This window comes from Sus scrofa, chromosome 7 (assembly GCF_000003025.6).
Source record: "Sus scrofa isolate TJ Tabasco breed Duroc chromosome 7, Sscrofa11.1, whole genome shotgun sequence".
NCBI lineage: Eukaryota > Metazoa > Chordata > Mammalia > Artiodactyla > Suidae > Sus > Sus scrofa.
Window position 1 is genome coordinate 29,285,157 of NC_010449.5, and position 27,694 is coordinate 29,312,850.

General features: G+C 45.0%; 1 protein-coding gene across 31 annotated transcripts in view; it reads left to right on the plus strand.

Moving 5' to 3' along the window:
• The window catches only part of DST (dystonin), a 487,727-nt gene extending 472,734 nt beyond the window's left edge, over positions 1 to 14,993 (plus strand). For 13 of the 31 annotated variants that reach the window (XM_021098566.1, XM_021098568.1, XM_021098569.1 and 10 more), the window contains 10 exons: positions 517 to 679; positions 2,155 to 2,309; positions 2,496 to 2,570; positions 3,649 to 3,666; positions 6,382 to 6,499; positions 7,659 to 7,730; positions 8,654 to 8,853; positions 9,481 to 9,591; positions 12,303 to 12,426; positions 13,753 to 14,015. In XM_021098566.1, coding sequence (XP_020954225.1) covers positions 517 to 679; positions 2,155 to 2,309; positions 2,496 to 2,570; positions 3,649 to 3,666; positions 6,382 to 6,499; positions 7,659 to 7,730; positions 8,654 to 8,853; positions 9,481 to 9,591; positions 12,303 to 12,426; positions 13,753 to 14,015 — 1,299 coding nt within the window. Of the gene's footprint in view, positions 1 to 516; positions 680 to 2,154; positions 2,310 to 2,495; positions 2,571 to 3,648; positions 3,667 to 6,381; positions 6,500 to 7,658; positions 7,731 to 8,653; positions 8,854 to 9,480; positions 9,592 to 12,302; positions 12,427 to 13,752 lie in introns of all 31 variants that reach the window. The other 18 variants (XM_021098565.1, XM_021098575.1, XM_021098584.1 and 15 more) reach the window with 9 other exon arrangements.

Consider the following 27,694-nt stretch of genomic DNA (forward strand, 5'->3'; position numbering starts at 1 on the left):
CTCAATTTTCAAAATAGTGTTTGTTTTTCTGCCGCACCCATGTCATGTGGAAGTTCCCAGGCCAGGGATCGAACCCGAGCCACAGCTGCAGCAATGCTAGATTCTTAACCCTCTGCACCACAAGGCAACTTCCAAAATAGTGGGATTTTTTTTTTAATTGAAGTATAGTTGATTTACAGTGTTATGTTAATTTCTGCTGTATAACCAAGTGATGTAGTTATACATATATATGCATTTTTTAAATATCCTTTTCCATTATGATTTATCTTAGGATATTGTAGTTTGGCTTTTTGAGGAGTTTTATATGGTTCCTCTATTTGTAAAGAAAAAACAGTGACAGTAATAAATAAACTTCAGGAAACAGATGATTGAGTTCCCTTTGCAAGATCACACCTGTATTTGCAGGGGCGATGTGTGTGTTTTCTAGAAGATCGTTAGAAATAACATTATCAGGTTGTATAAGATGTAATTCGAGCACAGCAGTAGCTCAGTCAACATGCCTTTCACCCTTTCCAGCTGAGGGAATTCGCCAACTTCGATTTCGATATCTGGCGCAAAAAGTACATGCGGTGGATGAACCACAAGAAATCCCGAGTGATGGACTTTTTCCGGAGGATCGATAAGGACCAGGATGGGAAAATAACCCGACAAGAATTTATTGACGGGATTCTTTCCTCAAGTAAGTCCTAAGAGAAGCTCTGTGACCAATGTATTGAAAGGAACTGAGCACAGTTTAAACCCGGGGAGCTTGTGTTACTCATGAAGCATCACCTTTAAACTTGGCTGTGAAGTCACTGCCCTCAAAAAAATGTGTCCTTGGTTCGAGTTTATGGCTTTGGGCACACCTGCTGACTATAACCACAGATAAACGCAGTCCCTCCAGGCTGCTGTGCCCTTACGGTAATGAGGTTAATAATCCTCAATTCTCAGATCGAGTTGTCTAGCCTAAAATCGCACATCGATCAGTGCGAGCCTGTCTCTTGCCTTTTTTGTGCTAATTCCCATTCTGATCTAATACTGTCATTAGCAGGAAATGAGAACACTATAAAAATTCTTAAGGTCTTCCATCATCTTCTCATTTGACAGTTTAGTCAGGTATATGGGATTTCTCTGGCTGATGTTCCTAGAAGCCATTCTTAGTAAATTCCATACAATTTACTCAAAGTGATAGTTGGACCATGTGAAATTTGCTAGTATTACAACACTCTTTAGCCTAGAAAAACAGACATTGCATAAGATTCATCCTAATAATAATTAAAGGTAAGTTCAGATCACATATATAGTGGTTGTGTTTGGATGATGTAAATCAAGGAATTTTTTTTTTTTTTAATGGCCACACCTGTCACATATGGAAGTTTCCAGGCCAGGGATCAAATCCAAACCTTAGCTGCAACCTACACCACAGCAATGCTGGATCCTCTAACCCACTGCACCAGGTCAGGGATCCAACCTGCACCTCAGCAGCAACCCGAGCTGCTGCAGTTGGATTCTTAACCTGCTGGGCCATGGCAAGAACTCCTCAGAGATTTTTTTTTTTTTTTTTTAAGGATTTTAATACATTTGATCATCCTGATAACTGAGTTGGCCTCACGATGATTAAAATGTACAATGGAGAATGTCTGGGGACAGCATTAACAAGTTAACATGACTTTTTAAAGACTTAAGTCTTTTTGTAAAATATTATTGTAAGTCGAAAATCCATCACCTTTCAGTGGGGCTGTCGTAGGACTTAGAATATCTTCATTGTCTCTTGTATGTGGAGCCTAAACAAAGTCAAACTCACAGAGACAGAGGGTAGACCAGCGGTTTCCAGGGGCTGGGAGGTGGGAGAAGTGGGGAGAGGCTGGTAAAAGGGACACATTTTCAGCTGAATCAGGTCTGAGGCTCTAACGTGTGCAGCGTGGGGACAGAGTTGCTAACGCTGTGTCGTGTAACTGAAATTGGCTGAGAGGGTGAATTCTCACCAGGAGGGAGGTATTTGCACCGGAAAGAGTCAGGGATGAATATGAGAGGGGATGGATGCGTTCACACCGGCGGGGGTTCACCCAGAGCGTGTCTGTGTGTCAGATTGCTCCAGTGGCACTTTAAATTCCTTACCTTTTCTTCCTCGGTGACCCCCGTGACGCTCTGTACCTGTTGTCTTGAACACGGCAGAGTTCCCCACCAGCCGTCTGGAGATGAGCGCGGTCGCGGACATCTTCGACAGGGACGGCGACGGCTACATCGACTACTATGAATTTGTAGCCGCCCTTCACCCCAATAAGGATGCGTATAAGCCCATCACGGACGCCGACAAAATCGAAGATGAGGTAGCTTTGCTCACCTCCCCCCGACCCCCACCAGCCTCCAGCTGCCCCGTGCGCTCGCCCGACCTCGGGCACGATTGGTGCCACTGTTTCCTTTATTTCCGGATGAGGGATTGTGGCAAGGCTTTGAGGATTCCGTAATGTCACGTTTAAGGTGAAAAGTGAACATGGTCTCGTTGCTTTTGGCAGGTGACAAGGCAGGTAGCTAAGTGCAAATGTGCGAAGCGATTCCAAGTGGAACAGATCGGAGATAACAAGTACAGGGTAAGTTTTCGAGACGGCTGTGTCCTTCCCTGAAAGGGTGAAACATTGAACATTTGATCGGCATTGTTTCCCAGGAATGCTGATCATTTCCTTTCGCCTTCCATCAAAATGGGACGGTCTGTGAAACTCTGCCTTCTGTCCCTTTAAATTCCACAAAGACAGCTTGCATGTTGTGTGTTGGGCCATGTCTTTCATATGGACGACATGTACATTCCTTTTAAGGAGAAAAAAATACACAAGAAAACATAGCTCCTCTATGTAGGTGGCTTCATATTCTTTCATAATATATCTTACAGGTGTTTAGAGGTAAGTCGTCATATTTTCAAAAACAAAGCTACTCCAAGCCGGGAAATGAACAACGTGGACCCATTTTTATAAATGGCAAAAAGAGGCAGTGTTTTCCACTTCGGCAGAAAATTTTTTAAATTTAAATCTCAGTGATTCAGTTCACCTCAAAACACTCACTAGGGTTGTGTCACTCTTTTTTCTCTTTGGGGAACATTTCTCATTGGCAGTAGCCACGTGGGAAATGTGCTAGTGTCCCTCGTCCCACAGCTTACTCACAAAAGAAACATCATTTTACTTTTCTGTTTCCACAGTGAAAAATACTCATCTCCATATTTGAATTTCTAACTTAGATTTGAAACCCAAAGACTTTCTAAAACACTTGCATAGAAGGTTTTTTGTTTTGTTTTTGTTTTTCTTTCTTTTTTAAGGATGGCATCTGTGGCATATGGAGGTCCCCAGGCTAGGGGTCGAATTGGAGCTGCAGCTGCCGGCCCACACCACAGCCACAGCAACTTGGGATCATTAACCCACTGAGTGAGGCCAGAGGTCAAACCCACATCCTCATAGATAGTAGGTGGGTTCATTACTGCTGAGCCACAGTGGGAACTCCTCTGATGATTTGAAGTTGGGAAGGATGGGTACCTGTGCACCTCTAAACTAGGTATTATGTCCAAAAGCCCGGGATATGAGCGTGTGTGTGTGTATATGTATGTTCTAGAGTCATACAGAAAGTTTCCTGTCGAACTAATTGTATCTTTCTTCCATTTTTCATTTTTTTTTTTTTTATCAGTTCTTCCTGGGAAATCAGGTATAAACCAGTGGAATGTATTCTCAAGTTGCCCATGGTTTTTTTTTAACTTGACCTCATAGTCATTAAAGCTTTTGCCCTGGCCGGTCTTTCCCATGCTGTCCCCTGGCTATTACATTGTCGGTTGGCGTGGTGTTTCTGTCAACGCTTAAGGGTCCTTGATCCAGGATTCCTTTCTGCCTTGTGTCTCAAATGAGGAGATTACCTTTAAGGAAACCAGATAATGAACTGTAGCTCGGCTGGCTACAGCGTCCCAAACGCAGTTTCCAGTTCCTACTTTTCGTAACACTGTCTACGTAGGTCTTAGGCGAGTCCTCGTGGCCGCCCAGGGCGGACTGTGCTCAGGTCTCAGTGTAGCCCCCTTGGTGTCTGACCACTGAGGATGCACTCAGAGTAGCTGGAGAAGGGCCAGCACTGCGGTGACCTGGGAAGACAGCAGGGAGGGGCACCATGGCACCGGCCACGGGTGCGGAGCAGCTGCCGACCGTGTGCCCGGCTTCACTGATTCAGGGCTTTGCAGACTCAGTAGAAACGGTAACTCAGGAGGCCTGAAATGCTGTCCTTCCTTTTGAGGAAATCTCTCTCTTGTACCTTATATGACACCTTAGCCGTATGTTATGCCATTTTGACCTCACATTTAAGTCCGTATAAACCATCCCGAGCACTGCGTCATGAGCAGAGTTTTAGAACTGAAGAGAAATCATGTTTTGACTGAAACAAGGAAAATGTTTTACCCTGTGCTTTGGGGGCAGCCCTGCTGTCCACACCCTGACCACATTGTCTTAGTGCTTACCCTGCCACTCAGTTTCCAAGCCCAGTGACATCTTCAGTGTCCAATTACCTATTGTCCCCGTTTCTTGCAAGCACATAATTTTTTCTAATAGTTTTTCAGTTATCTTGAACAGGATGTTTTGAAAACTTCCATTCATTTCCATAAAAAGTTACTTTTCTATTCTTGTTTTCCATCCAGTTCTTGCTTATTTTCTGAGTTAGTCATAAAGACAGCATCTTTTACTTATGGACAGGATGAAGTACCTCAAGAGATTTAATTCACTGAAAGCACAAAGACCAACATTATTTTTTTGTCGGGTTTTTTTTTTTTTTTTTTTTTCCCCTTGGTCTCACAGTTTAGCCGTTGAGAAAATTAGGGCAATTCTAAAGACAGAGTCAGTTGTCAGACAATGCTTCTTAAAATTGAAAATCATTCATACTTATTATAATTGAAATATCATCTCTGTAAAATACTTTGTTTATATCCTTAAAACTTGTTTTGAACTTGGTCTTGGACCAAAAGTGTATGGTCTTATTATCTGGTTTCTTAAGGGTAATTTTCTTTAAATCCTCTCCTTTTTTCCCTTTGCTTATTAGCAGCACCAAATTTTTTTCTAACAAAATAAGTATTTTGGTCTTCAAATTTTAATTGCCATTGCAAGAGCAGGTTCAATTCCAGGAAAGTTTAAGTCTCCAGGCTTGGAAACCGTCTTAGAAAAATAGTGACCTGAAAAGGTTTGAGGTCCTGCACCAGTCCCACTGGTGCACTTTTTGTGCTTTCCAGGCCTTCTGAGTGTCAGTGTCTGGCATGGTTGGCTTCGTTCTAGGGAGTTCTTCCTAGAACTCAGTGGTACAGTTGATTGAAAAGTAGATTAAAAAAAAAAAGGAGCAAGTTGTTTCTACTTAAGGTGATCTGCTTATCCATCATGAGCCCAAATAGTCACAATTGTTACCTGCCTGAAAAAGCAGCTATTGATATCCAGGTGACTGTTCATTTCACTCTGGTATCCGCCAGGTTGGCAACCATGAAATTCACTCTGGTGCTTTTTTTCCCTCGGTTGTCCATGAGCTTATTAGAAATGATTGAAATGTATAAAATCATTTCTCATGGGCTTTCACGGTACATAAACCTTATGATCTGAAATGACCTGCAGTCTAGACATTTATTCAAGATCAGCAGAATCTGTAGCTTGAGTGATTAGAGAGCCACTGAAAGGGCAAGAAAAAGACAAGTGTCTCAGGGCCAGTGGTTTTGGTACCCACGGCTTTAAGAGGCCTTTTAGAGTTGAAAGCTGCAACGTGAATAATGTGTCTGTAACGGTTCTATGTTACAGAAATCTAAGATGGCACATTAATCCAGCCTTTGACACACTGGCCTACCCGTTCATTAGTGATGCAGAAATTTTATTCAGCTGCGCAAGTTTTATTAGTCACATTCGTTTACTACTTTCTCGAAGTCAGAAGTGCTTAGAGAACACAAAATGAGTTGATGACCCAGTTTCTCCCACAGACTTCAGTGGGAAACAGTTTTAGGTGTAAGAGGAAGTTTTCCTGAAGAAGAATCTCTGTAGGATCAGCTTACTGCATAGAAGCCCAGGGCGAGTGGGCCAGTGCTTCTTTTCATGGCTGTGTTCAATTGCTAGAAATATTTTTCGAGTACTGCCTTACTAATGTTGTCTCTGTCATAAGAAAGAAAAGTCAGTGTTTAGAAGAGAGCTTCAGGATCACACGGGATAACCTTTGTCATCTTTCCCACCCTGTTTCCTTTGGGCTAAATCAGCATGCAGCCGTCTAACGCCGATCAGTACAAACCCCTCTCTCTGAGATCGTACTAATCGCTGTGACCTAAGCAACAAGTTAGAGTTGGGTGCTTACGCAAATCTCAGACCTTGGGTTGAGAGTGCCTCCTGACAACGAGAGGGTCTCCTTTCTTCCTCTCCGCAGTTCGGAGACTCCCAGCAGCTGCGGCTTGTCCGAATCCTGCGAAGCACCGTCATGGTCCGCGTTGGAGGTGGATGGATGGCGCTGGATGAGTTCTTAGTGAAAAATGACCCCTGCAGGGGTAAGGAGAGTCCTGTGTCAAGATGATACACTTTCATGGCGTTATCAATTTTGCATTCTTTCCCAGCATCAAAAACATACAGGTCTAATTCGGGTCCTTTACTGCGGTGATGAATGTGTCCCACTGGTCTGTCCCCCTCGGGTTCCCAGAGCACTTGCGGTAGTCAGTAAACTGTGTTCCTCTCATCGTTTTCTCACTTCTACTGGGTAACTGGGAGGCGGGAAACAGGAGAACAGGTCTTTTTCTTTATGAGACACTCCCATCTGCAACTTTCAAAAGGAGCCATTCTACCGGCCCAGGAAGGGATTTTATCTGTCATTAAATAGCAAAGGAACAGGAAAGAAGGAAGATTCAAGCTGCATTAAAGTAAACATTTACCAGCACAGGTTTTTATGAAATTAGGAGAAGATAGGAAAGCAGCATTTTTCAACTTTTTTAAATAATAAACTGCTACCATGACTCTAACTTTGAAGTTACAGATTAGAGCATTAAAAGAATGCTCTAATAATTCTAATAAGAATTCCCTGGTGGTTAAGGATCTGGTGTGGTCACTGCTGTGGCTCAGGTTGCTGCTGTGGTGCAGGTTGGATCCCTGGCCCAGGAACTTCTGCTTTGGGCACAGCCGAAAAAGACAACAAAGGCTCTCCTTTGTTTTATATTTTGAAAATAGGGCAGGCTAAAGAAATGCAGCCACATTTATGAGACAAAGAAATGGAAATATTGGAGTTCCCATTGTGGCTCAGCGGGTTAAGAACCCAACTAGTATCCATGAGGATGCGGGTTCCATCCCTGGCCTTGCTCGGTGGGTTAAGGATCTGGCGTGGCTGTGTCTGTAGCGTAGGCCGGCAGGTGCAGCTCCAGTTCGACCCCTTGCCTGGGAACCTCCACATGGCCTACATGCGGCCCTAAAAAGAAAGAAATGTGAATGCACCACTTTCTGTGGGGCCACCTCGGAGAGTTAGCGTAAACCCGGGCCCGGTCTTTCCAGTTCATCTCTTTCTCTGAGTCAGATCTCCTTTTCCTGATGCGACTTTTCTTCTCAGTTGTGTGCTAGAGGCCCGAGCTGAGCCACCTTTGCGTATTCAGCTACTGTACTTTATTTCTGCTCCTGCTAACAGTATTCCTGAATGTGATTGGTCTCCTGTGTCATTTTTTCTAGTTCATCATCATGGGAGTAAAATGTTACGTTCGGAATCAAACTCTTCAATTACTACTACTCAGCCTACTATAGGTTGGCGACCCCTCTCTTTGCCTCCCCTGCTGACCGCGCCTCTTTCCTACTTTACATTCTTGCTTTAACCATTTGTTTTCAAATAACATGCTTCATCCATCACGTATGGCTTAACTCATATCCAACTGAGCTGGTGCTTCCAAATTCCAATTCCGGACACCTGACACCCTGCTGGTCGGTGTTGCACACTCTAGGGGTCGTGTCAGTGATCAGACACACGCCCACACCCTGCGCGTGAGGGTCCGGTGGCGCCTTCTCCACGTGCACGTGTGTGGGGCGGGGTGTTGCATCACGGGTCCCCTCGCAGGTCCCTTGGGTCTGGTGTTTGTGATTGCATGTCGTAAAACAGTTTTTCAGGCATAAAAAAGACCTGCTGCCTCCCTGAAGTGAAAAACCCGAAAGTTTATACGTGTTGTCATCCTGATTAACAAACCATCCCTCATTCTGTGGAATCCTATCGCTCAATTAATCCCAATGGTAAAATACTGGCCTTCTCCTCACCTCAGTAGTACATGCAAAGGACACTGCCCCTGCTGCACTGGCCCGTCCCCCAGGGCGGGGACGGGTGGTGACACCCTGCGGGCATCGGTAGTGGGTGGATTAACAACATGGGAGCATGAGCTTTTCATTTCCATGCTGACTCTCCCTTCAATAGTGGTTCTTCTTGCTGGTGTCTAGTGTTAGAACAAGCACACTTTTGTTTCTTTCCCAAACTTACTTGTATCCGAAAGGAATGCATTGGAAAGGAATGCATTTGACTTTTTGTTGTGCTGCGTTGGAGTTGGCATGGCAAAAAGGTGTCCTTGAGACCCTCCGCGTGGTCCCTGGTGCCAGGTGGCCCTTCTCCCCCACACGCCTGAGTGCCTTTCTGTGTTTTTCCCTTCCTCTCTCATGGGCTGTCTTGCCGCGTGTGCCGGAATCAGCTAAAGGACGGACGAACATGGAACTCCGGGAGAAGTTCATTCTGGCGGACGGAGCCAGTCAGGGCATGGCTGCCTTCCGGCCCCGGGGCCGGAGATCGAGGCCCTCGTCTCGGGGAGCCTCCCCCAACCGATCCACCTCCGTGTCCAGCCAGGCTGGCCAGGCGGCCACCCCACCCGTCCCCGCCACCAGCACACCCAAGGTAGGACCACTTCCTCCTCCCATTCCCACGTCGGCTAAAGCGCGCTTCTCAGGGTGTGGGGACCCGAGAATTTGTAGGACCAGCTTTCTCCAAATGTGTTTCTTCCCATAATGTGGCAAATGAAGGATTTTTTTAAAAATATTTACATATGTAATACACGCACATATATAAACACACACATATATATATCTGTATTGATTGACCAATCCATAGATACCTATATATATGCTTTTGCCTTGTGGTTCCTATAGAAATGACCTATTTAGGGGATTGGTCACCTTTTAGGTTTTTGTTTTTAAAGCTTCATTCACGTTTTTGGTATGTGTGACTTGCCATCAAAGCTTTCCATTTTTTTAAAGTATCGTTGATTTACAGTGTTCTGTCCATTTCTGCTCTACAGCAGAGTCATGCATGTACATTCCGTTATCTCCATCGTGTTCTATCCAAAGAGACTGGATACAGCTCCCTGTGCTGTACAGCACTGCTTGTCCATTCCTATTCATTCTCAATGTAGTGATTACCAGTCTCACTGTGAAATGTGACCCTTGCCTAGAAATACCTGTTTCTGTGGCTTGTTTTTGTTTTTTATCTGCTCTTTTACGTTTGATTTGCCATTGTTCCACACAGATTCTCCACCCTTTAACTCGCAATTACGGTAAACCCTGGTTGACAAACAGCAAAGTGTCAACTCCTTGTAAACCAGCAGAGTGCTCAGACTTGCCCATGTCATCTCCAGAGGTACCGTAAGGCCCAGATCGCAGCCTAACAGCCTGCTGTCGCACACGTGGTCACCTACTAACACGGCCTGGCCCGGCCCTGAATTAATGTGCTCCTGATAATACTGTGTCTTTTTTCAGACTAATATACGTCTCAACCCAGCATTTCTAGGAAGACTTGAAAGTCAGGGGGAACAGAAAAGACAGTTTGTAGCCCCTTGAATGGCCTCAACTGAACCTGGTTCAGACCTTAAAACCTCGTTTGTTTAGGGTTTTTTTGTTTTTTCATCTTTGTTTTGTTGTTGTTGTTCTCTTCTTCATTCCTCATTTTCTTTTCTCTCCTGGGAGAGTGGAATACAAGAGATTATACCCAGACCTAAGTCAGGTTCTTTTGAAAGCTGACAATCTGCTTCTGCTTCTCAACATAATGTGGGCAAGAAATGCTCTAACCCTTTCTAGGAGAGAGTGAGGGGCAGTTTTGTTTGCAAAATCACTTAAAACAGTGAGGACTGAGAGTGAGCACTCTGAGCAAGGTCCTGCTGAATGTCTGCTACGGTTATTTCTGCCCAGGAACACCGGGTGGGTGAGACATAAACCTTTTAGTTATCAGTGCAGAGGCTGGGGGCTCAGGTAGGCAGAAAGTTTGCTGTCATTTTCAAAAGCTATGTATCTTTATTAGACTTAATGATTACTATTCAGGATGCTCTTTTTTTTTTTTTTTTATTCAAGTATGGTTGGTTTACAAGTACAGTTCTTAACTTTTTTAAATGACATGCACTATGTGGATAAGACAGGTGATATAGAATCTGCCAAGATTAACACATAGATCATGTAATTCAACTGGAAGTCAATCATATCTCCTTTTAAAAATGACAGAAGCACCAAATAATCACATATTTTATTAAAATCACAGTAATTGGGGGGGGGTAGGTAATCCCTAAATTATATTTATGGAAACCAAGGAGGTATTTCATATTCAAGGCAAGGATGCTTGGGTAAAAGTAATTTGGTGCCTTGAGAAAGCCTCTCATGTTTTCCGGAACTCTCACCTGGGATTTAATCCGCACACCAGTCATGAGAGGTGGGCAGTCAATGTCCGTGTTCCTGTGACTGGGGCTGAAGTGATGGAAATGGAAATTGCTGATGGGGTGGAACTGGGGCGGGAACACACCCCTCAAGGCCCCCCCCCCAGTGAGTGGTGTTAGCATCACATCACACCTGCAGGTGGCTGTCACTCCTGATGGCTCTGTTGTAGCCCAAGCTGAGAATAGCTGAAAGAACCTTAAGTGACGTGTTTTAAATATTTAAGGTGGAGCTGCTCTGTGAGGTCAAATTTGTAAAAAGTGTAAACTCCCCAAAATGCACATCTAAGCCGATTATTTTGGCTCATGCAAAATTAGGCAACAGCCTCATACAGAGCAATGGCATGTCTGCGGGAGGGTCTTCAAGAGTATGCGACAGGCTTGGGGCAAAGTCAGAACCGCCAAGGCACCTGAAAAGAATGCACTCAGTCTTTTGTGGTAACAAACTCTGTTACCTCAGGGGACACATTCACAGTGTGCGGGACCTTGCTCTCTCCTGTGTCACCGACTTTCTCACTTAGGGCTTTCCCTGGAGCAGGGCTGTGAGATTTCTGGCAGATGACTTCCTTGCTCAGACTGTCATCCTTCACATTTATGAAACTGATGCATGAGGAGTAACTGTGGTTAGACGATGAGAGTATGTTGAGGATTTGTGGATTCTATGTATGCAAACTCCATACAAATACTATACTAAAATATATGTAGAGCATATGTAGTAAATGAATTATGAATATCATTGCTATTGATAATTTGCAACTCTGATGTAGCAAAAGGTCTTACATATGCTTCCTTAAACATTTGAAACTATTTAATAAAGCAGAGTTAATTTGTTTAAAAGGCATATGTAATGGCATAGATTTGACTTCCTCCAAACAGCTCCCTAACTATGAGTTCCTTCGAGAAGATGACAACCTTGTATTTCTCAGGAGATTTATTTTTTAACTTTAGGAGAATTGTAGAATGTTACAGTGATCTCGAAAAAGTGCAGTGGTTTTAGACTTAGAATGAAATTTCATAGTGTGCTGGCTTTAGATATTCTTTACAAGCTCCTGTAAGAATTTTAGGAGAATCATCTGCAAACGTGGCTTAGGTGCCTTGGGTGTAGGGACCAGAGAAGGTGCCAAGGCCACGAGATGAAGTGACACGCTTCTAAGTTGTGAAATGTCACTGGAAGGGGGGGTGCAATTAGGCTTCCCTAAAAGAGGGCGGTCTAGGCATTGCTTATATTCCTCTCATTCTGTGTCTGCTTGTCAATTTCTGTCTAGTTCCTTGAAAGCCCCGCAAGTAGCGGGGTGTCCAAGCACAGGCTTTCAGAGCCTTCTCACCATCCCCATCTTCTGGCTGTCCTCACTCTGTAATCCCACCCGTGGTCTAAAAGGCACTAACATACTCACCGTCTGCCTTGGTTTCCTTGGGAAATCTCCACTTCTATGTTTTCAACACGAATTCATCTTCTGTAGACGGTTCCCTTTGAATTCGGGAAGAGAGGAAGAAATTAGTGGAGAAAAGCAGGTGTCTGTTTCACTGAGGGGTTCTCTTCCTGGTCCCCACGTGTCTGGCGGGGGTTTCCTACCTACCTGTGCGCTGATGTCGCTGGAGCTTCCTGGGACGGGGCCAGTGTCTGAAACATCTTTTCGGTCATCAAACACAGGGAACGCCCATCCAAGGGAGCAAGCTTCGACTGCCCGGGTACCTATCAGGGAAAGGTTTCCACTCCGGGGAGGACAGCGGCTTGATCACGACCGCAGCCGCCAGGGTGCGGACGCAGTTCCCCGGTGAGTGTGGAGTGTATCTTCTTTCACAGCTTTGCCACGTGCTCTGAAGGTTAAAATCCTGTTACTTCCTAATTGGGAAAGAAGTTATGAACTGATGCTACTGTGTATTTTTTTTTGACCATTGTTTTTATGTTACTGGAGTATAGTTGACTTGCAATGCTGTGTTGGTTTCAGGTGTACAGCACAGTGAGTCAGTTATATGTGCATATATATGTACACACACATATATGTCCATGCTTTTCTTCCATATGTTATTACAAACTATTGAGTAGACTTCCCTGTGCTATACAGTAGGTCCTTGTTAATTAACTGTTTTATGTGTTATTTTATGTTTTATGTGTTATGTCCACCCTTCTAATCCCCCCCACAACGGTTTTCCTGTGGTGACCCTAAGGTTGGTTTTGAAATCTGTGATCTGTATTCTTTTGAAATGACAGGTGGTCCCCATCCTGCATCAAAGGTAGGGGATCCGTGAGTCATGGACTAAGTGACCCCAAAATCCCTTTTGGAAAGTACAAGAAAGATGAGCAAATGAAAGGAAAACTGCCGGGGTATCTGCGTCCCCAGGCTGCAAGGTCTTGCCTCCTCTGCTGCTTGGCAAAGGCACTGGGCCCTGGTCTTGGGTGGTTGGAAAACCCCAGCTACGGGGCACTTCACTGAATTGTGGACCTTTCCCCAGGGGCCTGAGCACCACAGGCCTAAGCTTCTTGAAACTTTAAGTCTTATCAAATTCCTTTGTGCTTTTTTTTCTGTGTTTTGTTTTTTTACCTCTGCACCTGCAGCATAAGGAAGTTTTCCCAGGCTAGGGGTCGAACTGCAGCTGCCAGCCTACACCACAGCCTTCACACCGCGGGATCTGAGCCACATCTGTGACCTACACCACAGCTTGCAGCACTGCCAGATCCTCAACCCACTGAGCAAGGCCAGGTTCTTAACCCATGGAGCCACAGCGGGAACTCCCTTTTGTGCTTCGAATTACTTATTCTCAGCTAAACCTTGCACCTAAGCATGTGCTGTGTGTTTGCACTGTACACGTGCTAAAGTTTGGACAACACGATCTTAAAGGAGACATCTGTTCCTTATGGAATAAGTAAATGGAGTCCCGTTTTAAGCGGGGTTGCCCCAAACCTGCTTTTTTCTGTAAATCTTGTCTACTTCAAGTGAGGGTCCTCTCCCTGTGGGAGCAAGGCCAGGCATCCCCTGGTGATTCCCAAGGGCCTGCCAGGTGACCGGCAGACTTGCTGAGATTCAGAGCATCTGAGTGCCCAGCACTGCAGCATTTGGACCCCATAGGAAGGATGACCCATCTCCGCCTTCTGTCCTCAGATCCCAAGAAGACGCCCAGCCGGCCTGGCAGCCGGGCAGGCAGCAAAGCCGGCAGTCGGGCCAGCAGCCGCCGCGGCAGCGATGCATCTGACTTCGACATCTCCGAGATCCAGTCCGTGTGCTCAGACGTGGAGGCCGTGCCCCCCACGCATAGGCCAACGCCGCGGGCGCGCTCTCGGCCGTCCTCGGCCAAGCCTTCCAAAATCCCCACACCCCAGAGGAGGCCAGCCGCCAGCAAAGTGGACAAGTCCTCCAAGAGATAGTGCAGTTGGGTCCCCCCGGCCCTTCCTAGAACGTTTACTATTTAAGTTGGAAAAGATGTAAAATACGATGTAGAAAATATTGGGAAATATTGCGAGAGGCGCGTTTAAAAATTCTGCAGATGGCCTTATTTGTGTATTTGTCTTTTATTCTCTGTATAATTTCTGGTCAGCTGTTCGGGGGTGACGGTCACATTGTGGGGTGGGGGGAGAGAGTGGACAGGCACGTGGAGCCCGGCGGGGTGCCTGATGGAATCAGTCACTGTACCTGCAGGTAAGTCCACGGCCTCTTGCCGCTCACAACCCTCCACCAGGGGCTGGCGTTCAGGATACCTCATGACACCATCATCTTGATTTTGTGGAAACTCTGAAAAGCCAAAAGACGCCCACAGAGTTACTATATTCTGAAATGACCTAAGTGTAAACTGAGATGGCGGCACAGAGACCCACACACTCACTGCAGTTCTCAGCATCATCCCTGGCAGAGAACCCCCAGGAAGTTCCTTTCAGCTCCTGCCCCATTTCCGGGCCACTGCTTGGCCCGAGGCCGGAGGCGTCCTGGACATGAGACCCGTTATCCTGTGTAAGAGCATCATTATAAAGCGCATTCACGTAAATGTCAGGTTTTCTTTTGCTTGAGTGGAAGTAGCACCTGCATCCTCGAACTCATTTTGTATCAGAGCAGTTTCGCTTGCAGAAAAGCTATGAAATAAAACGTGTCCCTTAACTACATTGCTATGGAATTAATTCTTTTTTCCCCCTGGGGGGAGAAAAAATCAGTGTATTTTTTTATGAGCAATATCCGTTTGGAGTGACCAAAAGAGACTTTAAAAAATGGGTTTATTTTGATTTCTCATCTGAAATAATCATGTTCTGGTATTATATCTATATTTAATAAATATATACATTTTAATTTATTATGTATACTCACATACTATAGAAAGATATCAGTATGCATTTAATAAAACATATTCACTTGAACATATGGAATACCTGCTTATTTAAAGTGAACTTTTGCTATTTATTTGTTTTAAATAAAAGTTATGTGGACAATATGTTTTTACTCACCGTGTGGCAGGCTAAGTTTGGGATACATTAAACTCAAGGATTTAATATATAATAAGTGATAAAAATAGGAGTTCCCTTTGTGGCTCAGTGGGTTAAGAACCCAACTGGTCTCCATGAGGATGCAGGTTCAATCCCTGGGTTGAGGATCCAGCATTGCTGTGAGCTGCGGTGTAGGTCACAGGTACAACTCAGATCTGGTGTTGCTGTGGCTGGGTGCAGGCTGGCAGCTGCAACTCCAATTTGACCCCTAGCCTGGGAACATCCATGTGCCACAGCTGCAGCCCTAAAAAAATAAATATTAAAAAAATAAAAATAACATCAGTCATTCCACAAACATTTTTTTAATAAGTACCAACTGTGTGCCAGCCACTGTTGGTGACCCTGAGGCTTAGGGTACTGATCCTCTTAGATCCAAGGGGGAAACAGTTAAATTATTCAAACACACCAACTAAAGCTAGGGGATGTGTGATAGGTTTTGTTAATAAGGTAATGTCATTATATTCTTTTGGCCTGAGTACCTTTAAAAATCAAATGATGGGATTTTTTTAAACATAAAAATGGCATCAGATATAATTAGAAGAATGGCAGGTTGCTCCTTTGGGCATGAGGGGTCACAGCTTTGCCCATGGCTTTGAAAATGTGTTTCAGCAAACATCAGTGGTGACGTTCAGGTTCAAGGGCAGCCTCGTGTTTTCCCCACTGGGTCTTCCTCCCAGAGACCAACGTTGAAAGGGTCTGCGGTGTCCACGGATGGACATCTAGGGCCACTTAAAAGTGACAGCGACTCCTCCTTTCTCAAGCATGGGTCCCCGGGAAGGGTCATTCGCACCTAAGAGATTGTCTTTCACTCGTCTGACCCGTCATCTGAGGAGGCGGGAGGCTGCTCTGCCGAAGATCACATTTCACTTGAAAGACCAACTCCAGGGAAGGGCTTACCTCAGCCCATTTGAATGTCGCCCTGTGAAAGAGCTAAGGGTTTTGCTTTTTGTCGGAGGAAACTAAGCTTTTGGAGAAAGCTAAGTGGTCAAGGATGTTTCGGGGCCTGACGGAACCGCTCCCAGTTGCAGCATCTGCCTGCCGAGGAGCCTTTCACTCCGTGGTGCCCAGTGTTTGATCCTCCGAGCTGGCTCCCAGCCCTGCCCCAGCTGCCTCTCCCCTCCCCTCCGCACGCACCTCCTCTGCCTTTTCGTCTCTTTCTTGTTTTCTTTCTCATTTCAAAAAGACATAGGAATGAATCTCAGCACTAAAAATCTTAAAGGTTGGTTCTGTTCAAAGATAAACTGTGACATGTTAAGAATTTTAAGATTTGAGCAAAAGCCAGTTCTGATCAGGCAGCGCCAAGCCAGAGGCAGTTGGGCGTCCCCACCGACAGGAGCTGGGAGACCCTACCGAGACCAGCAGAGGCTGTAGCTCAGAGCCTAGCCGGCTGTGCAACTGACTGTCCTTAGGTTCTGCTTTCCTAACTTTGAGGCATTTGCAGAATTAGACTTTGGTTTGCTTTCCTAGGCCTCTGAGGCATTAGGGCCACGTGGGTTGAAAGGACTCCTTGTTTAATTAACTGAATGGTTCTTGTTCTTTTTTTGCTTTTTAGGGTCGCACCCAAGGGATATATAGGTTCCCAGGCTAGGGGCTGAGTTGGAGCTGCAGCTGCGCCACACCACAGCCACGCCACAGCCACAGCCACACAGTGATCCAAGCTGCAACCTACATCTACAGAACCGAGTCTGCAACCTACACCACAGCTCACGGCAACACCAGATCCTTAACCCACTGAGCAAGGCCAAGCATCAAACCTCATGGATACTAGTCAGGTTCATTAACCACTGAGCCACGATGGGAACTCCAATTGAGTGGTTCTTAAGCATATAGGAAGCTGAATCAAGAAACAGACTTTTTTTGCCTTAAAAAAGACTCATTTTCCTGTGCTGCTACCTTTTGACAAAATGGAGCACAGAAGTGATTGGGCCTGGCTGGATCTCAGTTCTGGGCTGGGAAAGGATCTTGTTCCCTTTTGATCATTTTAGAACTTGCTTTACCTGTTTGCAACAAGGGACACTGTAATGCGGTGTAGCTGTTTACTGCCGTTTTGACAGAGTGCTTTGAAATGCATGGGGTTGTTTGGTTAAACAGGAAATATGATCACCCACAATACATTGACAGGTACTGATGACACGGCCACCTGGCTGTGAACTCACCTCTTGGGGCCCACAGAGATGGTAAGGACACTTTGTCTTCCAGTGCTTTAATAACTAAGTTCCCTTGAGTCCTGCAGGGCTTAACTTGATGGTAACCACCGTCTCCTTGGAAGTGAGTAAGGTCCTCAATGAGGCGTGTGAGCCAGAGTAGTTCAATTTCACATCTCTGACCTACAGAGCTCCCTGGTGGCACAGGTACTGTCACTGCAGCAGCTCAGGTCGCTGCTCTGGCTCGGGTTCAGTCCCCAGCCTGGGAATTTCCACATGGCGATGGTATGACCAAAAAAAACAAAAACCTGACCTACTCTGTGGAATTACACAACTTTGATTTTATATAATTTGGTGTCTGTGAAGAGGCTGACTTCTAGTTACGATGAAGAGCAACAAAAATACAAAAATTCTTCCTTGCTTCTGCTTCCACGTGCTAAGAGCACATGCAAAGCAAAATGTGTTCAAAGGAATTGCATATTCATTTACCCACACTTTTATTGTGGCCCATTATTTGAAATTAAAGATGCACGGGAGATGAGAATAAAAAGATTATGAAGTTTTCAGAAGTCACCCTCAGGAAAAAAAAAATGCAATGTTGTATTAAAGCTTAGGTGCTTTTGCCCCAGGGCAAAGACCAGGAAATGTAGCTCCTACAGCCTAGGACTCTTAGCTCCTCTGCCAGGGGCTCCCCACCTCTCTGATGGCACAGTTCCACCAATAAGAACTTTCTGAGCAAACACTTCCAATGTGTGTATGTTTTTTCCATGTACTTTCACTAGCCAACTTCTCAAGCCTCAGAATAATCTTAGAGTGAGACTTGCCTTTAACAACACTGGTGTAGGAATATAAACTTACTTCAAATAGCCTTGACAAGTTTTTGGCCCAAATCTTGTCAAATCTGATGAGACCGTCCCTGGTTTAACATACAATGTGACCAATAAAGGGCTTGTTCCAAGGGTGTCATCGCTGCCATTTTCTTGTTTGTTCCTTGCATATTTTTTTTGGCCATATGCACGGCATGTGGAAGTTCCCAGGCCAGGGGTTGAATCTGAGCCACAGCCACAACCTGCGCCATAGGTGCAGAAACACCAGAGCCTTTAACCCACTGCACAGCTAAGGATCAAACCTGTACCTCCAGAGGGACCCAAGCTGCTGCGGGCAGATTTATTTTTTTTCTTTGAAGGGCCACTCCTGCAGCATATGCAAGTTTTTCAGGCTAGAGGTCGAATCAGAGCTGCAGCTGCCAGCCTACGCTGCAACCTTGGCAACACCAGATCCAAGCCGCCTCTGCAACCTACACTGAAGCTCATGGCAATGGCGGATTTTTTACCTACTGAGTCACAGCAGGAACTCCTGCTCCATACATTTTAAGTGTCTTAAATCCATAGGTTTTGGTTTTTGCAGGGATCCATTCAAGCCACATTTTGTAAAAATTATTTCATTAAAAAAGAGATACGATCTCTTCACTCACCCAGCCTGACATAGGTAAAGTGCCATCCACCACACGGGCTGAGAGCAAAGTGAGCAGCCAAGAGCTGTGCGTGTCGCACTGTGTCCTCCTGTCCACAGGGGCACAGACCGTGAGAGGGTGCCCTGGGTACCACTGTGGGGCCCGCACCTCTATGGGTCTCTAGTTGGTCCACAGAAGCGGATTCCCTCCCCCTTTTAGATGAGATGCAAATATAAGCAGACGTCTTATCTTCTCACATCCTATTTTGGAGATGACTGTTCTGCTCTGTTTTGGCCTCCCCCTCCACTCCAGTCACGCAAGAACACGCACACCTGGGCCAGCGCTTCTCAAGTGATTCTCTTCCTGCTTACCTGCTTGAAAATTCGAGTTTAGTTCTGGGCCTGGTTACCTCTCCCTTGTGCTACTACAACAACCCCTGTTTAACCCCTCAACTTCCATGTCTTCTCCAGACGTCAGGCTGGAGGAACTGGCCTCCTGGGGAGGGACAGGCCTTTTGATAAGGAAGCACAAAAAGGAGGGGTGGTTAAGATGGGAAAAGAGACATGCCTTCAACTTAACGCTCTGGGTGGATCATACAAAACCAGAAGGACAAAAAAGGCTAGCAAAAGAAGTTGAGAGAGTTATGTTACCTGACATGACTGACTGAATTTCTTTCAGAAGATTAGAAGCGAGAGTGTCCTGCCTGGAATGAAGGAGAGGCCATAGGTTAAGGTGTCTGAGTTGAGCAGAGAAGGTTTGAAATAGCCGAGACCATGGGTCTGTAGTTACCCTGACCTATAGGCAACAGCCTGGTGTAGGAACAGGGGGAACAGAAAGTAAACTAAAAATAGAGCTGTCATATAATCCAGCAATCCCATTCCTGGGCATCTATCCAGACAAAACTATAATTCAAAAAGATATATGCACCTGAAAGTTCATAGCAGTATTCACAATAGCCAGGATGTGGAAACAACGTAACTGTCCATCGACAGATGAATGGATCAAGGTGTGATACATATACACACAATGGAATTCTACTTAGCCATAAGAAAAGGACAAAAATAATGCCATTTGCAGCAAAGTGGATGCAGCTAGAGATTCTCATACTAAGTGAAGTCAGAAGGAGAAAGACAAATACCATATGATTATCACACATATGTCAAATCTAAAATATGGACAAATGAACCTATCTACAAAACAGACTCATAGACAAGGAGAGCAGACTTGTGGTTGCCAAGGGGGAGGAGAAGGGAGTGGGATGGATGGGGAGTTTGGGGTTTGTAGATGCAAACTATTCCATTTAGAATGGATAAGCAATGAGGTAGGTCCTGCTGGACAGCCCAGGGAACTGTGTCCAGTCTCCTGGGATAGGCCAGGATGAAAGATAATATGAGAAAAAGAATGTATATCTAACTGAATCACTTTGCTGTACAGTAGACACTGACATGCTGTAAATCAATGATACTTCAGTTTTTTTTGATCAAAAAATAGTTCAGAGCTAGAGTGTTTTTCAGTCAGGCTCAACAGGACAAGCAAGGGGTTGGAGCAGTGGGAAGCAGCAGGGGTCAGGTATACCTGTGATTTTGATTTGCATTTCTCTAATAATTAGTGATGTGATCCTCTCAGGTGCCTGTTGGCCATCTATATGTGTTCTTTGGAGAAATGTCCATTTAGATCTTCTGCTTTTTTTTTTTTTTTTTTTTTATTGCCTTTTCTAAGGCCACACCTGCAGCATATGGAGGTTTCCAGGCTAGGGGTCTAATCGGAGCTGTAGCTGCTGGCCTACACCACAGCCACAGCAACGGAGGATCCAAGCCACCTCTGCGACATACACCACAACTCCGACCTACACCACAGCTCACGACCAGGGATAGAACTCGCAACCTCATGGTTCCTAGTCAGATTTGTTAGCCACTGAGCCACGACGGGAACTCCTGCCCATTTCTTTTTGACTGGGTTGTTTGGGGGTTTTTTTTGGTTGTTAACATTGAGCTGTATGAGTTATCTGTATACTTTCAATGAATATTAGTGAGCTATAAGGAAGAATAAAATAATGCCATTTGTAGCAACATGGACCTAGAGATGATCATACTAAGAAAGTCAGAAAGAGACAAATATCACATGATATTGCTTATATGTGAAATCTTAAAAAAAAAGAGAGAGAGAGAGAGATACAAATGAACGTATTTACAAAACAGAAAAGAGTCTCAGAGAAAACAAACTTATGGTTACCAAAGGGCAAAGGGAAGAGAGGAATAAGTTAGGAGTTTGGAATTAACACAGACAGATTACTATATATAAAACAGATAATCAACCAGCTCCTACTGTATAGCACAGGGAATTCTAATCAATATCTCGTAATAATTTATAATGGAGAAGAATCTTAAAAATATATACATACATATAAACCAAAACACTTTGCTGTACACCTGAAACTACCACGATATTGTAAATCAGCTGCACGCCATTATTTTTTTTAAAGCCATAAAATGCAGAAAATACACAAAAGTAACCATTCAGTGTATGATGATCTGGTCAACAACTGAGTCACAAAATATCTGCTTAGGAATTGATCAGCGAACCTGGGAGGACAGATAGGTTTGAAGCAATGTCTTCCTTCAGACATAAAGCATCAATTTGACAATGTCTCATCTCATCATGGATTGACTTACAACTATTTCTCCTGGGTAAGCTTTTGCTTTTTTAGGTCCCTTATTATGCTCAGACTGATTTTTAGAGTTTATAAAGCTCTCCACACAAATATATATCTTATATGATGTTCCCAACCGGTCACTGAAATAGTAGCTAAGTATTATTTGAACTTGATGAATAATTTAAACAAAGCTAGAAAGGCTGTTATTTGTCCAGGCTCCCATGGCTAAAAATGGCCCAGTGGATAAATAGTTTCCTGCTGAGACCAGTAATCAGCCCACCACAGCTCACCGTCACGCCAGGGCCTCTGCGTCCCCGAGTAAGAGGGTCACTTCCTGAGGAAGACCAGGTCATGACTCGCAGGGACCAGGGCACATGTGCATTTCCCAGAGCCGCAGACATTGTCTGGAGATAGTTTTAGACTCTCCTTTAAAGCACTGGAAGTGTCTTGGCTTTTGTAAAACGAATTTTCCATTGTTCTATGTCTCATCAAATTACCCAGTCTCAAAAAAGCAGTGACCTTTTCAAAGTGGTTTGCTGGGTCAGAGGGTCTGCTTCGAGGCAGCTCATCTTTAATACCATTTTCTCTCTGATCATCACAAGATGTGTCCCAAGCACCCCTGGAAAGTCCTGATTCCTTCTGCTACCAGACGGCTGCGTTAGGTGACCTCCTCCCACCAGACCTTTGAATCGTCTGCCTCTTGCGCTCAGTTCACTGGTACTGCGTGTGCATGAATGTTGGAATCCCTCACTGACAATGTCATGGTGCAGTGTTTTCATTTATTTCAGGTAAGGAGACATACATAATGGGAACTAGCCAAAAAAAATTTCATAAAGCCATCTAAGGAATGATGTGCTTTCTTCCTGCTTCGTTTTTGGTCCATTTGTAGGGCTTTACAAGGTGGTCCCAGGCGTTTATCCCAATCCCACTACTGAAATATACTTCTGACCCCGTTAGTACTTTCATGCGTGCATCCTTTTGCTAACTTAACTCTTCCTCTCACCTCTAAAAGTGCATCTTTGAAGTATCAGCTTAATATACCAATGTCAGAACCATTTGCTTTTGTCAAGCGGTGTTGGAAAGGTAGTTAACTCAGTGAAGAACTTCCATTTGGGACATTCCTTTGATTGAGATTGACAGCATTTTACATTCAATGATCCAGTTTATCATCCATTTCTGATTATAACTCTAGACTTGTTCATTGTAGAAAATGTGGACAAATACATTAAAGTACAAAGAGGAAATAAAATCACCCATCCCCCCTACTACTCAGAATAAATCGCTGATCAATTTTGGGGGGTGACTGTTACTTTGTTTTGAATTTCTGACTCATTTTGCTATCTCCAATGACATATTTAAAATGAGAAAAGCCAAAGGCACTTTAACTTATCCATAGTTACTTTAGTCTTTGAAATTGGAAGTAGGGTGATACTTGTGTTGCTTTTCATTGCTGGACAACAGATGCCCTAAAGTGTGGTGATTGCAAAGAGTTTATCTCAGTGTTTGCATGACCAGGAAATTCAGGCAAAGCTTGTCGGAGCCTCAGCTTCAGGGTTGCTTCTGAGGCTGCAAAGTTCCAGCTGGAGTCACCATCATCTGTACCTCAATTCATTAGAAGCTGGGAATGCTTTCAAGTTCACACCTCGTGGGTTGTTGGACTAAGGGCCACAGTTCTTGCTAGCTGTTGGCTGGCGGCCACCCTCCGTCCTTGCCAGAGGGCCCTTCCCAGCATGGCAGCTGGCTTCATCCAACTGGACAAGCCAAGAAGGCAAGGGAGGCCAATAAGACAGGGTCCCAGTCTTGCATAACCTCTGTACAGAAGTGATGTCGTATCACTTTAACACATTCTCTTGCTTAGAACACTGCCAGGTCCAGCCCACACCCAGGGGCAGGGGTTCCACAGGCCATGACTGCCAGCAGGACAAGTCACTGAGCACCGTCTTTAAAGGCCACCTACCCCAGCCTTCATTAGAAACACCGTGTTCTAACCCCTCAGCTTCTTTATGTAATGAAGAGACTGATTTTAACATTTTCAAAATCCTTTTCATCACTCCATGGTTTCAAGTGTGACACACCAAACATCAAGGACAAGTTCAACACAAGCTGGACTAGAAAAGGAATGCTTCTTCAAAACTCCACTAAAGCATTACTCCGCGTAATACTGGGAAAGGAGCATCCTGAATTAGAGGGTAAATAGGCAGCTTTGACTCCCTGGAAAGAACAATGAGAGGCCCAGGGCAGTCAATGGACAAGTTCTCCAAACACAGGGAGAGGGCAGGTGGGGGACCAGAAGCGCCTCACCCCCTTCCTGATTAAATGCCGCCCTGACTCATTCTCCTAACTCCCTTCACCTTGTGAGGCCGGAGGCTCTGTGTTGCTGGCATGTGTCACATTCGGTCCTCTCCACGGGGACGCCTAATTCTCACGGCCAGGCACCTGTGCTGGTGGTCCCTGGCACCTCAGCCTCTACTGACCTAGGAGCTCCTGGGAGTTAACTTCCTGGCCAAGGTTCCCCGCATTCACGTTTCCTTCCAAGGGATCCCACGTGTGCAGCACACACATTTCAAAGGCTCGTACTCTCCTGAAGCGGGGAGAATAAGCTTGGCAGCAGATGAAATGTGTTCCCAGGTTCTCCCCCCTTGTGCCACATCCCAGTGCGGCCTGACAGTCGATTCTCCTGGTGAGACCATGCTCACACTCAGAGGACCCGCTTCATAAGGCCGCCTGGAAAACACCTCCTGAGCAGGCACTGGCTCGTGGACATCGAGCCAAAGTTGGTCCAAGAAACGTTATGGAGAAGGAGGCAACAGTGCAGCAGCCATGGGCCAGCTTGCTTATGAAGTATTATTAAACAGTCCGTAAACAATTGAGATCGTGTTTTTCATTATATATGTGCATATATATACACACACACACATATCAGCTTTCAGGGGCAGAGCTGTTTTCCAGTTTTCATTACTTGTAGAGAGAAGCTAAAGGATACTGGAGCCATTTTGGAGAGCACGACTCCCCCAAACGCCGCTGACAGTGGCGAAAGGCAGGCAGGTCTTTCTGAGGCAGGAACCATGTTGCCTCAATTCTCCTCCAACCCTTCGAGAAAGGAGTTATCCCAACTGCCGGTTAGGAATTTGAGGAGGCCAAGGCTCCGAGAATTACATGCCCGAGGTCACCAGTTAACAAGCAGAGGGATCCATGTTTACCAGCCGGTTCTGTCTGAATCAAAGCCTGCAGTGGTTTTGGGGCAGGTACCACCCTGAGCGAGCTATTATTTTTCACATTTATTTTTTGTGCCCTAGCTCACATCTTACTCTGTCTGGGGGCCTTATTTGTTCCTCTTGTGAGTGCTTTAGCAACTCAAAAATATGAAAGTATGTTCTTCCCCATCCTGCTTCTCCCACCAACAAAAAAGTTAAAAAGCACATTTTTTTTTTTTTTGGATTTTTTTTAAGTTTCATTGAAGTACAGTTGATTTACAAGGTTGTGGTAATTCCTGCTGTACAAAGCGCATTATTTCCTAGTTTATGGAAACATTCCTTCCCTGGGAGTTGCACACGGGGAGAAATTGGAAAGGTGAAGACGACCAAAGGACTGAAGATGCCCACTTGGAGGCAAAAAGCACGTGGGTCTTGAACATGATGAGGTCAGGTCAAACTGCCCAAGTTATCTGTGCTCAGCTTTGCAGGGAAATCCTTGGCTTTAGAGGATAATATGCAAACACTGTTTAGGATTAGGCTGAATTATGGTTCCAACTGGGTGGAGGAGTCCATCTTCTGGGCCAAGAATCCGGGATCTTGGCTTAGAATTGCCTCTTATCTCTTTGAAACGTGGTGCTGGGTCTCTTAGGATAGTGGATGGCCTTTGGAGTGAAGCGCCTTTTTCTTGCCCACCGTTCAGATAGAAAGCTGCTCCCAAGCTAGATACACGGGCTGCACATGCCAGAACGACCACACCCTCCCCTGTGCACCTACCAACAGGTTTGTGGGAAAATAACAGGGAAGAACAATCACCTGGTTCTAGTATACATTCTAGAACACAGGAGGAAAATGCAGAATTGGGCTTGTTTTTCTACAGAGCTCAGAACAAGGCAAAGACCTTTGATCTCTGTTGGTTACCTTCCCAGCCTCGGCTGTGCTAGGAAAAAGATGCACTAGATTCGTCATCTGGTCCCCACGCTGTCTGGTAATTGACCAGACAATTGCTCCTAAGAACCTTCCCCACCTTACTCCACCCCTGCCATATACACACTCCAATATATTCCTACACAGACAGAAGGGCTCTCTTTTTTTTTTTTTTTTTTTTTTTTTTTTTTTTTTTTTTTTTTTTTAATGCACCAGTGGCATATGGAAGTTCTCAGGCTAGGGGTCAAATCAGAGCTGTAGCTGAGGCCTAAGCCATGGCCATGTCAATTAGGGATCCTTAACCTACTGAGCGAGGCCAGGAATCAAACCACATCCTCATGGACACTATGTTAAGTTCTTAACCCAATGAACTACAATTTGAACTCCATTTCTTAATTGTTTTAATTTAGTTTTTATTTTTGTCTTTTGTTTTTTGAGGGCCGCACCAGTGGCATATGGAGGTTCCCAGGCTAGGGGTCTAATTAGAGCTACAGCTGCTGGCCTGTGCCACAGCCACAGCCAACGCCAGATCGGAGCCTCATCTGAAACCTAGACTGCAGCTCACAGCAACACCAGATCCTTAACCCACTGATCGAGGCCAGGGATCGAACCCACAACCTCATGGTTCCTAGTCAAATTCGTTAACCACTGAGCCACGACAGGAACTCCCATTACTTAGTTTTTAAACCTAAGAATCCGTAGGCATCTTTTCTCAAAGCTTGCGTTTATCATGGACTATTTAAAAAACAAACAGACGGTAATTGAAGCTTTAGAGGAGCTGAAAGCCATCTGCATGTGCAAGACTGATGACCTACATGTAAAAGCAAAAATGTAGTAAGTTTTATAAATGGGACTGAGAAAACCAAATGGAGGCTGTAAGATAAGTTTATCCACAGTGCATATAAGAGGGGAAAAAAGTTGTGAGTTGACAGCTCAAGGGTGGTCAGCAGATGATGTGTAAATGACCTTGAACTGCATCAGGGGACATGCCGGGAAGGGAGGAGATGGAGAAAATCCTGATCCACTGTGGTTCCTCCCTGTAAGGGTGCGCACCTGGCTGCTTCTACAGGTGAGGGCTGGATGCAGCTCAGAACCGTATTGGAAATGGGCATAGCCATCTATGCGGAAGAGTGAGATTTTTATGCTGTTTTAATATAAATGCCTGCAAGGTCATTATGCCAAGGAAATTTTTTTTTTTTTTTTTTGTCTTTTGTCTTTTGTCCTTTTAGGCCCGCACTCGCAGCATATGGAGGTTCCCAGGTTAGGGGTCTAATTGAGCTGTAGCCACCAGCCTACACCAGAGCCACAGCAACACAGGATCTGAGCTGCGTCTGCAACCTACACCACACCTCACAGCAACGCCAGATCCTTAACCCACTGAGCAAGGCCAGGGATCGAACCCGCAACCTTGGGGTTGGTTCCTAGTCGGATTCATTTCTGCTGCGCCACAACAGGAACTCCAAGGAAATCTATTTTTGCAAGAGAAACTGCACAGCTTATATTCCACTTACTTTAATTATAACAAGTGAGGGAAACTGCGGGACAAATTTGATTAAAAAAAAGATTTAAGAGTTTTTTTTTGTTTTTTTTTTTTTGTTTTTTTTTTTTTTTTTGGCTTTTTAGGGCCATATGTGCAGTGCAGTGATTAAAAGCACAAAGGGTCACATGGAGATGTGGTGTTGTGGGTCCGAGAGAGTGAGTTGAGATTTCAAGATGGGGGGGGGTCCGGTCCAGATTTCCTCATCTTCACGACGTCTCCTTTGGGTCCGGAGCTGGGCTAGATAGATGCTGTGGGGAGGGGGGTGGCAAATGACTCCACAGTTTGCCACTTCAAGGAACACTAGCTTTCTAGGATCTTCCCATTTTTTCTGTTTTTTGGGTTCTTTTCACACAATCATCTCACTGCTCTCCAGCCCCTAGTAGACACAGGGGACAGCGGAGGGAGCAAAAGAGAGTGACAGTTTGCTCATTCTTGTTTCTTGACCTGTGTTGGTGGTGAGGCCCTTGGGAACACATTTTCCATGGGTGATCTGTGGTCTTACCAGGAACTCTGGAAATTTCACCACCAAGATTCAGCCTGTAAAATATATTTTTCTGTTTTGTTCCCCCAAAGAATATGGCATAAGAAGAATTTTTCATAGAGAAGAGGATTAGGGTAAATAACCTCTGGCAGACCCTCCGAATCACATAAGAAGATAAGTTAAAAG